Source organism: Macrosteles quadrilineatus, unplaced genomic scaffold (genome assembly GCF_028750875.1).
Source record: "Macrosteles quadrilineatus isolate MER2022 unplaced genomic scaffold, UCM_ALF_1.0 Scaffold_5__1_contigs__length_97177068, whole genome shotgun sequence".
In the NCBI taxonomy this organism is placed as follows: domain Eukaryota; kingdom Metazoa; phylum Arthropoda; class Insecta; order Hemiptera; family Cicadellidae; genus Macrosteles; species Macrosteles quadrilineatus.
The window spans coordinates 55,846,791-55,859,801 of NW_026542598.1; the positions used below are offsets into that span (position 1 = coordinate 55,846,791).

The 13,011-nt window shown below is 35.4% G+C and overlaps 2 protein-coding genes across 2 annotated transcripts in view; both read right to left on the reverse strand.

Moving 5' to 3' along the window:
* The window catches only part of LOC128993889 (uncharacterized), an 88,596-nt gene extending 84,150 nt beyond the window's left edge, over positions 1–4,446 (reverse strand). The window contains exon 1 of the mRNA XM_054417958.1: positions 4,396–4,446. The gene's annotated coding sequence lies outside the window, so the exon portion shown is untranslated. The remainder of the gene's footprint in view (positions 1–4,395) is intronic.
* A 3,003-nt stretch (positions 4,447–7,449) lies between these two features.
* The window catches only part of LOC128994584 (translation initiation factor eIF-2B subunit alpha-like), a 46,901-nt gene continuing 41,339 nt past the window's right edge, over positions 7,450–13,011 (reverse strand). Inside the window, exon 8 of the mRNA XM_054419239.1 lies at positions 7,450–7,639. Coding sequence (XP_054275214.1) covers positions 7,490–7,639 — 150 coding nt within the window. The 3' untranslated portion in view covers positions 7,450–7,489. The remainder of the gene's footprint in view (positions 7,640–13,011) is intronic.

The following is a 13,011-nucleotide window of genomic DNA, read 5'->3' on the forward strand; positions in this document are numbered from 1 at the left end:
CGGATTACTGCACTTTTCCACTTTGTAGCACTTATTTACTTTGTCAAAATCCAGATTTTAAACCAAAAACCACAAAATAGTGAGCAAGTTAAAGCCAGGCCAGATTGTGCACACGTGATAGAGTAATAGGTTGGCAACAATGGCGGTTATTGAAAATCAGCTGTTACATTGAGTTACTATTTAGGTTTTCAATCCAACAATTACTTCGACTTCCCACAATAAATGAGGGATATCAGAATATTTATAAATGACCCAAATAAATCCATACGATGATCTTTGTGAAACTAAGAACATCAAGAGTTCACGAAAACGGTCAAAAAACTTTCCCAGACCCTTCTGCCAGAAAATAATTACCAACACTTTTAGGCCTACGAACTATATTATTCTTGGCACGTAAATACCTTAAAACAGTTTCCATTATGTTTCGCGGTATGTGTAAGAAAAAATTTAAAGTAGGCCTAAAAGTATTTTTTTCAAACACATCAAAATGTCACTACTTCGCACGCACACTAGGTACGGTACACAAACAATGCCACTAACGCAATAACGAGATTTTTGCGCTAATAAAAATGTTAACTAAATATAAGGCGAGGAGTGAATTTTTTATCTCTAAAGTGAGTCATTAAAAGATACTAGTTTTTTGTTTTATCTTTTACAAATCCCTAATCCCCAACAGCAGCGGTTGACAAGCATTAGTCCTAAGCTGACAGGCAAGGCTGTGCGTGAAATATCAGTGTTGACATAGTTCGAAGAGAAAACCTCGAAATGGTCAAGTAAAACAAAACCAAACATGAGAATATTTTTTTTCAAGGTTCAAACATACTTTTAATACACTTCCCCTTAGGTTTTAATCATTTATGGATCAGCTAGCTGGGCGAGACAGCATGTTTATAGAGAGCGATGATCTAACTCATCTTTATTTATAGTTCATTTTACTTGCCTACTAATTACTACTATTTACGATAATTTGAAAACTATTGCTTGTCTTCTGCTATGGTAACAAGGCAAAGGGTGTAAATAAGAGAGAAACTTTGGTCGCCAAACGTTGTCGAGCATGTAGATGCTTCAAACTTTGAAATAAGAACAACAGGTCTACTTGCAGTATCCATTGTCAATGGTGAAACTTACTCGAGTCTCGAGATAGAAAATTTTAAAAGGCTGATAGTACATTATTCACAACACTAGAAATATGATCCTCTTACATTCATATACTTAAAAACGAAATATGAACAGGTTGAGTTTTCTGCAAAGATCACGTTATCACAATCAGAATTTAAGTAGTTTCAAGAGGAATACGCACGCAAAAGTGCAACTTTTCTCCAAACATTGACCCAAAGCTGACGTTTACTTGACGTTCTATGAGGCTTTTCGTAGCAATTTCCCTCGCCTTACCAAACCAAACCTCCTACTTCAGAACTCTCTCTTCGCCAACGCAGCGTCTAGGGTGGCTGAGTCACCTCCGAGGTAGGAAAATGATTTCTACTGACGAATTCACTGTGTTGCCGTGTTCTAAACGTGAGTTGTTATAGTGCTCGCCGTCAAATCTGAGGGCCACTGGTTCGATTCCAAGCGAGAATGTTACCAGACCCAGATGCCAATTAATTGCCATTGGTGCGGCCAATTATGATTTCTAACAACAGATCGATGTTAGATAATAACAAAACCATGGTATGACCGTTCCCTTACACAATCTTCAGTGTAATTTAATGAATGTCTCTGTCGTAGATAGACACAATAACAAAATGTATGAAAATAGAAATATGATACGTAAAAATTATTTGTACCAGAGCCAAACACATTTTTTACCAAAACCTATTTGAGCCCGGAAATTAACTCCGTTGACTTATATGGCCCGAAAACAGAAATAACAAACTGGCTGCTTCCTTTTAAGAACATTGACTTTTTAAATATACTCAAGATAACTTTGGTAATGTTGAACATCAACTGATTGAAGTACTATGATAGTTAAGTTGCCTATCAATTGTTGGTAACATTGTTATGTATAATTACTCTGAGGCTTAGGCTAACTTTCAATTATTGTGAACTCGTACACTGTTCTCTAAATAGTTGTTTATTATCTAAATTGTAATGGCAATATACAATTTTAGATAACAAATAGGTAATATCAAAACTCAAGGATTACTTAACGTAGATTATAAAGTAACTAAGCAAAGCAATCAATCAATCAAGTGAGTGACTAGGAAAGTGTGTAAGTAACGAAAAACAGTATACTAATACAGTGTTATCTAATATTGCATATATAAAATGAAATTCTATAAATAAAGTTGAATAAAATGAGTACGTTTTGTGGACAAGTAAGTAGGTAAGTAAGAAAGTAAACGAAGTTGAAGAAATAACAACCAATGGACAGGTCACATTTTAAAAACCCTCTAAAAATCTAAATTACATCAACATGAAAGATTGGCATTCCCTCAATGCCGGGACTTCCGGGCGCCCAAAATTGCGTAGGCAAAACTGGTGCTGAAGCGGCGCGTGGGCTTTTGAGCCCCCCCCCCCTAGACTGATGCCCCAACACGAGGTCATTTATTGTCAGCTTTTATTGCAGACTTTTATGGTGTTTTTAGTGGTCCTAAAATCGCATTTGTCGATGCATTTCCTAATCGATCTCTAACTGTTTAAATTTAGAACCCGTAACTATATTCTACAGTTAGTTATAGGTGCGTATTTTACGCTTGTGATTGCAAGATGATTGTTTAATGTAGTGAGGAAATCTGTATACCGTTGTTACAGACTGACCAGCTGTTTATGTAGGATATTCATTGAAATGCCAGTGATCACAGACAGCTTTTCCCACTTGCCATTATATATCCCAAGATGTATATCCCAAGATATATTTCTAACGATTTCCTAGAAAATGTTTGTTTCAAAAAGTTATGAACAATGTTATTATAGTAAATATCAGTTTTAAAAAATATATCGCTTAATTATACTATATAATTGAGTATGTAAGTTTGTTACTAGTAGAAATTCAGTGACAGATATGGGTTTAAGCAGTTCGGTTGGTAATTTAATATGGCTGAAATAAGCATTATTTAATCTTAAGAAATGGCATCGTACAGTTGTAAAATAAATTGTATACACCTATATCCTATCCTACTATAATACGAGTACAGTCTGTTTGTCCGTCTGTAATATCTTGAAATCCAGCGGAAAGATTTAAAATAAATATTAAAATTAAGGAATTACTAATTAGGAATTATTGATGACAGCCAAGACCTCAGGAGAATTCGTATTTTGCTACACAATTCATTTGAAAATTTAAGATTTAATATTGTGCTTATGGGTTTATGTTGGTTAAACAAACACAACATAATTTCATGAACAAAATAACAAGTAAAAATTGGACACAAAAGGCTTGTAACATCAACATTGTGTTTATAACAAGCCATTTAGCTATCCACAGAATACTAGCAAAAAAATTATAAAATACAGTATATAGTGATAAACATCAGTTGTAACTACTGAGCTAAAATTACACTGAAGATTACTCGAAATAGGGGAAACTAGAGCAAGTCAGTGTTGATGAGCAATGGGCGTTTTGGGGTGGTGCCGTTTGAGTGTACTGGCGCCAACGGTCAATTCAGTGTTCGAATTTATGGGTAGATTTTAAAATTGTTGTGCTCTCTTTTTGTATTTTACATAATTTGGAGAGCTGTATTCATAATAAATTGAAATTCCACTGGAACTTAAATAATAAAAGCCAAAACTAGTTGTAAAAAACGTGAAATTCCTTTATATTTCTTTTAAAATTCAAATAAACTATACCGAGCCTTGGCTAGGTCCCCCGGTACTTTTATTTACAAAGGCAAATGCTAAATCATGCTTTTAATACAAAATAAAAACCAAACGTTTAAAGGGGGCATTGGGATAAATGTTTACATATTTCTGATCTAGACTTTTTTAAACATCTCATATTACCGGTATACAAACTGAGTTTTTGTTATTTTACTTTGGAATACAAAAAAAAAATATAACAAATGCTTAAATCTGGCTAAAAACCCTGTGGATTGATAATATGCTTTCGACGTTTGAAAACATTATCAACTACTTTTTAACTAAATTTTACGGTTCGTTTGTATGTCACAAAATTGTAGAAAAAGAATAGTAAGAACTAAGAAGCCGGGGGTGTAAAACCACAAACCTAGAACCTAGATTATTTCTGCAATTCTATGAAAGAAAACATAAGTTGTCAATCAAAATACCAACGTTATCGCAGTAGTGAATAATTTAATGAATATACTAGGAAGGAATACATCGGGTTTTTCTTCAACACAAATCGTCGAAACCGTTACTGGTTGGCAGATAGGTTATGAAAAGGTTAGTAAATTGTAAACATTCTGTGGTGTTATTCAGACAACAATGAACGGTGCCTACCGTTTCAACAGTAATCAGCTGATCCGTCTTCGTTCACTATCAAGAAAGCACTGCCGCCACCACAACCGCTACACTGCGCCCCCGCCACAGCGACGGAACCGGCAACAGCGCTACCAACATAACCACACTGGCAACAATCAACAATGCTGCAAACATGTCGCTGGAATATTTGTGCATCTTTGTTAAAAGACTTCGTAACAATTGTCAAAATACAAAATACCCCCGCCGCAGCAAACCTGCAGACTAAGCGAATTTGGATTAGCCTGATTATAATTTTCACTTAAATCTATTTTAAATAACATTAGGTTTAACGAGTACCTAGGTTTGCTGCTTATTAAGGTAGATCTACTGTAGTTGTGTTTTTTAGTATAACATGCCTACCAATAGTTGTAACCTTGCTTTGCAACGGAAAGACTGAAGAGGACACGAAATAGAAACATTTTGATATTTACACCTTTTGAATAACGTAGTTACACATCCACCAACGCTTTTAGAATGTTAAAAGCGTTCTGAATTTGAAAATTGAATTTTAGAAACAAAATTCAAACTGTATGGCCCTTATGGAAACGTTTGTGTGCATTTTATATTAGAAAATTTATTTTTTTGTTTATTACTCAAATACTAAAAGAAATAGACAGTATGTGTAAATTGGAAAGTTGTTCATCTTTAAAGGCTTAAAATGATATGCTATTTGACATATGTTGCCATTTGATTTTTTTATTTACAGAGCTACCAACATTAATAAAAATAAAATGTTGTTAAAAATTTATCATTTTGAAAATTATTACATGTAACACATCTTTGTAAAGCTGTGTTTGCCACGATTACGAATTTTCAATCAGAACGGAAAAATGTTTAGCGGTTTCAAAAATACAGGGTAATGTCAATAAGCGGATAATGCACAAACATTGTCCCAATTTTGAAAAGAATTGAGATAATTGAGTTCTGTTTTCCACAAAATGTTGCTCTAAGCAAGGCCTTTCTAAAAATGTACAATGTGATATTGGTTATAATAAGGAAATTTCAAGATTAAAACTCATGACCTTCATTTCTGGAACACCCTGTGCTTGGATCATGTTCTAAGTAGGCCTAGGCCTATTTAAAATGGATAATCTGTTTGTGATTTAAAGGGGAATAATTATTCCCCCAATAATACAATACAATATTTCACGTTTCTAGGTGAAAACGTACTCGACCGTAAAAGTATGTGCACAGGTAATCTGATTCACCCTGTTGTGTCCGTCGGAGCAAAAATGATCCGATTTCGATGAAAATTGTTACAAACATGTAAACCTACATTTATTTGAACGAGTTCGCAAACCAGCGTGCTTGGACTATGGAAACAGGGTTTAATGGGGGAATTTAAGGGATAAAATTGATTTTTCTCATTTTTGACCCTCAAAGCACAACATTTCTTAAGTTTCCCAATTTTCTATCCAAACCATTTTGAACAGCTTAAAAACCCAATAATTAAGTACCTAGAAGTGTTTTTGAACAGTTATTGGTTACGGAGAAAATTACAAAAGATTTTGATTTGTAAATTTAAAATTCCCTTATTATTCTGATGGAGAATAAGCAAACTGTTGTAGTTTGCTTGTTTATGAATAGGCCTATATTTTTATCAAACTTGGCAAATTTATTAATTTTTACTAAATTATTGCTTGTAAGTTTGTATTTTCTAAAAAACTCACTTTATAACCCTCACTGTGATAGCAAACCTATGTAGGCTACTCGTTAAATTTAAAGCTATTGAAATGGATTAAATTGAAAATCAAATCAGGCAAATGGAAATTCGCTTAGTCTGCAGGTTTGCTGAGGCGGGGATTTTCAAAAATTGTAATTGTTATTTTCCTATAAAATGTGTTTACCAATTAACTTGTTAAATATTTTTTTACCTTCCACGGCCATGGCCGTGAGCATATCTCAAGGTAAGTTGAGGCAGACTAACACACCAGAGGGTAGAACAGGACAATGAACCTCTGACTAAATCGGTCATGCCTAGCATAGTACACCACAGAGTGGGGAAATGCAATGAATAACTGAAATATAATATTTACAAATAATGTATTCTATGTTACGGTAATAAGAAATAGAAATCTAGGTATAAGCATTGGAACTAAAATAGGAGCACTGGCATTTGCAGATGATGTTGTGTTAGTATCGGAAGATAGAGATGACACGTATTCTAAAACTTGATCAATATGATTAGAAATAAACGATGAAAAGACTTAGTTGGTATATTTTGGCCTGGGGAAACTATGAAGAAACTATTTATTTAAACTAAATCTAACACCACAGAAACAATGGTAAAGAAGCTTTTAGAAGTATTAAACCATAAATTAGTACAAGTTGAAGAGTTCAAATACCTGGGTTCAATAGTTAATTCAACAAGTAATGAATTAATAGAAATTCAAAATAGAATAAATTTGGCAAATAGAAGCATGTATGTATGCATTAAATAACATCTTAAAATCAAAATTACTGTCACATAAAACAAAATTAAGAGTATACAAGACTTTATAAGACCAATCCTGCTTTATGGAGCAGAGACATTGATTATGGAAAAACAGAAAAGAAGTTGGTTTAATTTAAAAAGGAGTTTTGAGAAAAATATTTGGACCTATTAGAGAGGGAGAAGGATGGAGAATTAGGCACAACCATGAAATAAGGTACATGTACAATTTCCCAGACATAGTAGGAGAAGCAAAGAGTAGAAGACTAAGGTGGGATGGCCATGTATTTAGGAGGGAATACGGCAGACTAATAAAAGAACTTTGTAGACAAAACTTAGCAGGAAGAAGACCCCGAGGAAGACCCAAGAATTAATTGTAGGACCGTGTGGAGAAAGATTTGCAAAAATTGAGATCAAGGAAAGAAGATTTAGAGAACAGGGAGAGATGGAGGCAACTCGTTGGCGAGGCCAAATACCACCTAGGGTATCCATGGCCATGGGAGAAAGTAAGTAGCAAGTAACAGTATTGCAAAACAAATATTTTCATCTTGTCCGATGTAAATCGGCCGACATTAAGTACAAAATAATAAGTACGACAAAGCAATAATAAACAGTATTTATTTACAATTACAAAGTTAAACATCACAGATACAGTTTGATAAGTTCGTCACTGACTGCAGAAGGTGTAAGTATCCCTAGATCAGTAAACAGTAGTGTTATCAGTGATGGAGGAGTGTAGTCTACCAGTGGATGTTCCTTGGTTAGGTCTCCTCCTAGGATACTGGACCTGTACTGTAAACATCAATACAAATCAATATCTTCACGCAAACCAAGATATTATGATCCAGGGTTTCAGAGGAAAAAGCCCTTTTCTAAAACAAGATTTTTATTTTATTTTTTGCGTTTTCTAACCAATGACATTTTTTACATTTCGAAAGGGAACGATTCCAAACCCTCGTCTTGTTACTATCCAATAGCAACCTTTTTGCTAAATAGCACCATTAATTCATCGCTTTTAAATTTTAATGTAATTAATACATATTAATTAAAATACATAAGTGATAAAAAAAAATAATGTAAAAACCTTTAATCTGTAAAGTCACCTCACAATATTCATTTTAAGCTAGGCCTATTCTATAAATGTTTCAAGTTAATAAGTTAACAAAGATATACGAATTACAAAAGGTGTTTTATTGAAACAAATGAACAAACATGCAATGAAATTTAAAAGGCTAAGTTACGTTATAATGAAAGGACTGACAATGGAGTGTGGGCTGAAATTAAAATAAAATAGAAGATAAGTTTGAAATAAAGGTTCAAATTTATAATAGTATAATTTAGATGTGCTATATCTCAGGGTAGGGTTTCGTGCTGGCTTGAATGCTAAGAATTATAAATTAAATAGTGTCCAAATAATTAATGTGTTTAACTTACACAATTCCAACAATGAAAATTAAATTTTGAGGTTGTCCAAAAGGTAAGTCTAATGTCACTGAATTTAAAAGAGTTTAAAAGAAAAGTTTATACTTAATTTTGAAAATAATGTTAGAGTTAGTCCTCTTGAGGTTGAATATAATATAACTTGAATATAAACTGGTTTTTCTTGATGATACTAATTAATTTAATTTAGATAACATCTGGACTCGCTTCTTTTAACAGTTTCAACTTCAACTATGGCTTCCCTTCTCCTCCCAATCTCAATGTTCACATAGGTCTATTGTTGAACACATGGATCACTGTTTCACTGCTTCTTGAATTTTGATTCCTTAAGCCGGGTTTTCCTAGGCGCGGAATCGGCGAGCGGAGAGAGGAACGCGGAGAGCGGACTCCACTTGTCTTAGGCAATTTAATGTTACTGTTTTCCTAGAAGCGGAGCGGAATGCCATGTTAATTTCAATTCCGCTCTCCGCGTTCCTCTCTCCGCTCGCCGATTCCGCGCCTAGGAAAACCCAGCTTTAAGGACTAATTTTGAAATGATATTATAAGAAATTTTGATTGCAATTCTCTTACATATTTAATAAACAACTAAGTTGTGGGCGTTGTAAAAAAATATATAGGCTATGGAAATTTTAATTGAACAGATTAATGAAATTGTATAAATTAGGAAAATGAATACTAGGCCAGCCTTTCTGAGGAGTGATTAATAACAAAGGTGTTATATGGTATATCTTCCTTTGGAAGAACGTTTAAATAGTATTAAAATCGTATTGATGGATCTTTTGTAGTTAAACACTTTCGTGATTTCATCAGTGTAATATGATTTTATTTCAAAAGAAAACTTTTTTTGGGAAGACATATTCTAACTTCAAAGGGAGGTATATCCGTTACAGTGTAAGTTTGATTTTTCCTTCGTCACGTCGCGTTAGTTCATATCGTACTTCTGTGCCAATGAATGAACCCTCTAGCATAGTTTTGAGAAATTATTGATTGTGGGGTTACTGTTAAAGCTGGAATTCATTGACATGGGGCATGTCAGTTAGTTGTCTCAGCCTTATAAATAACATAAAGTTGTCAATATAATCTCTCTACGGAATGTTTGATATAGTAGAATACTTGAAGTGAAGTTGGCTTTTATTCTTGTACTGTTAGGGGCCTCCTCGTTTATATGGTCGTGCTGCTTCATAGGCAACAAATAATGCAAATGACATAGCAATGGGACATTTCCAAAAAGCAAAAATACTGTAAATTGGCTGTTACGTATATATTGACGTTTACATATGGTTAATCAACGTATCTTATAAAGAATTATGTGATCTAGTTTAAAAGGAATATGACCTTTCTGTCATGACAGTAGCTGTTTAAAACATATTTTCTCTCTGTACCATCTTTTACAGCCAAAATGTCGTGTTATTTTCAATAATGTTACCAAACCGTGCCAAAGTCCGTAATATAGGCAGGTGCAAATAATTTGTCAAGATGGGTACCATTTTAGACAAAGTTTCTATGTTTGGATTTTATTAGACACGATAAAAGCAGATATTTCTTCATAAATATTTCATATGTGTTGAATAATATGATAAAATGTAGGCAAAAGTGGTGAAAAAGGCAGACACCAACCCGTACAATAGATATAAGATAGTTCAATAAGAAATAATTTAAGAATTACTGTGATAAAAGGATTTTCCACTGCTTACGTAATGGAACGTTATATTGCAAAACATGACATGATAAAGAAGAAAATCAATTTTACAATCAGAAAATAACATTACAAATACTTATTTGGTAGAATTCAGTAACTCCCAATAAATGTGTGTTGTTTGAAATACAATTGAAAAATGAACAGCTGTTTCATTAAAAAGTATTATTCACATGGCCAAAATGTAAACAACTCTGTAAAGGGATCTTTAAAGGCTTCTGGGGCAGAGTCCTAATTGATTTTGATTAGTTTTTCTTTTGATAACTCATCTACAGACCAAGACCTTTCTTTGGACACCTCTACCAAGTTTCTACGCCCAGCCGTTCTCTCAAATAAGGGGGGACAATTAAATATTTAGATTCCCCCATGTTAATCTTATGGGAGAAACTCCAACTTTGATGGCCTGTGGGGCAAAGCCCGAGGATTTTTATTACAGGAATTGGTGAAAGGGGGCGTCTACACAAAAAATACCTTATTTTGACACGTCGTTTGTAAAAATCGGTCCATTATTAACGAAGTAGTGTTTTGTAGAAATCGCCTTCACATATTATATACAAGGACAAGGTATGGCAAACCCGGGCTTCCCGGGCATTGATGACAGCCCGTCACTACCGGGTTAAATAATAATACAGCACATTAAAGACATTGGCCTGGGCGATTTGGCACATCCGGGCTATGATGCCCCAAAAATTACATTTTATGAAACAATAGTTCATAAAGGCTAAAATGCAGGTAGGTAAACCGTTTGTTCGGTTGGCACTTAATTTTAAACTTACACTAAATTAAACATTCTTTATATTCTTTAAAAAAAAGATACAAATATGTATATACATATTATGTAAATAAAAAAGAAAATGAATAACTTCTCCCTATTTACCATTGCTATAATATTTCCCCGTTTGATACATCAAACAACCTATGACTGGAAAAATGGTTTTTCTTTCATAGGGCCACAGACATTAACCCGGGCTAAAATGACAACCCGGGCACTGTACCTAAGCCCGGTTTGCCCGGGCTATGATGACAACCCGTCACCAACAGGCTAAAGACATTAACCCAGGCGATTTGGCAAACCCGGGCTTACCAGGCTATGATGACAGCCCGGGCACTGTACCTGAGCCCGGTTTGCCCGGGCTATTTGGTAAACCCGGGCTTACCGGGCTATGATAATAAACCGGGCTCTGTACCTGAGCCCGGTTTGCCCGGGCTATTTGGCAAACCCGGGCTTACCGGGCTATTTGGCAAACCCGGGCTTACCGGGCTATTTGGCAAACCCGGGCTTACCGGGCTATGATGACAGCCCGGGCTCTGTAACTGAGCCCGGTTTGCCCGGTTTATTTGGCAAACCCGGGCTTACCGGGCTATGATGACAGCCTGGGCACTGTACCTGAGCCCGCTTAAATATCGGCAGGGAGCAATCAGAAGGATTACTCAAATCGTTGTACTCATAAATTTCTGCAGTTTTATGCGTCACCAAATCACTTTTTTTCCTTCATTGCTAAATACCACTTACAATCACTAAATTTGAGTTTTGGATGTTTCAATGCAATTAGGTTTTTTTTTTCTCTCTTGATCTTGTTAATATTTTTTTATTTACTATCATCATTAAGTGTCTAAGTACTCCTGAATGTTTATGGACATGTGTATAGCTGTATTAGCAACTCAGTACCTAGGGACGGAGCTTTGCTCGGGAAAATCATTAGTTTGCTCTGAAAGCAGTCTTAGTATTGCAGATACATAAATCCATTCTTAAACTCCACACTGCTCACCTTTACTACTTCCTTCAGCACTTCCTACGTCGTGGACCTGTTTCCCTCCCTTCCCATTGCATGTTTAGGATTGCAGATACATTAATGTAATTGCCACAGACAGTTCCCACGCTCAGCAATGCTAGCCTTTATACTTTCTTCACCACTTCCTACAAAGCGGACCTGTTTTCCTCCCTTCCCATAGCATTTGAGGATTGGAAATACCTTAATCTAATCGTCATAAACAGTTACCACACTCCGGCCAGATCGCCTTGACTACTTCCTTTACCACTTCCTACGTCGCGGACCTGTTTCTTCCCTCCCCATAGCATTTTAGGATTGCAAATACCTTAATCTAATCGTCATAAACAGTTCCCACACTCCGAACTACTCGCCTTGACTACTTCTTTCACCACTTACTACTTCGCGGACCTGTTTTCCTCCCTTCCCATAGCATTTTAGGATTGTCAATACCCTTATCTAATCGTCACACACCGTTCCCACACTCCGGACTATTCGCCTTGACTACTTCCTTCACCACTTCCTACGTCGCGGACCTGTTTCCCTCCCTTCCCATAACATTTTAGTATTGCCAATATCCTTGTCTAATCGTCATAAACAGTTTCCACACTCCGGACTACTCGCCTTGACTACTTCCTTCACCACTTCCTACGTCACGGACCTGTTTCCCTCCCTTCCCATAGCATTTTAGGATTATAGATACCCTAATCTTATTGTCATAAACAGTTCCCACACTCCGGACTGCTCGCCTTTACTACTTCCTTTTTCACTTCCTACGTCACGGACCTGTTTCCCTCCCTTCCCATAGCATTTTATGATTGCAAATACCTTAATCTAATTGTCATAAACAGATCCAACACTACGGACAACTTCCTTCACCTCTTCCTACGTCGCAGAACTGTTTCCTTCCCTTCCTATAGCATTTTAGGATTGCAGATAACCTTAATCTAATCGTCATAAACAGATCCCACACTTCGTACTGCTTGCCTTTACTAGGCCTACAATGTATCGAGCAATCTTCAGTGTAATCTGTGCTCAATAGTAGTAAGTGATGCTTTCCCTTTTGTACTGTACTGTATTTGTAATTTGCTAGTATACTGTGGGTAGTTGGCTTATTATGAACAGTGCTACAACTTCAAGTCTTTTGTTTAATTTTTCCTTGTTATTTAATTCTACCAACATGGTTACTAAGCAACCCATAAGACTAATGTTAAAAAAATGTGACTTTCAGATTTGTTTTTCTACGTAATTAGATTTTT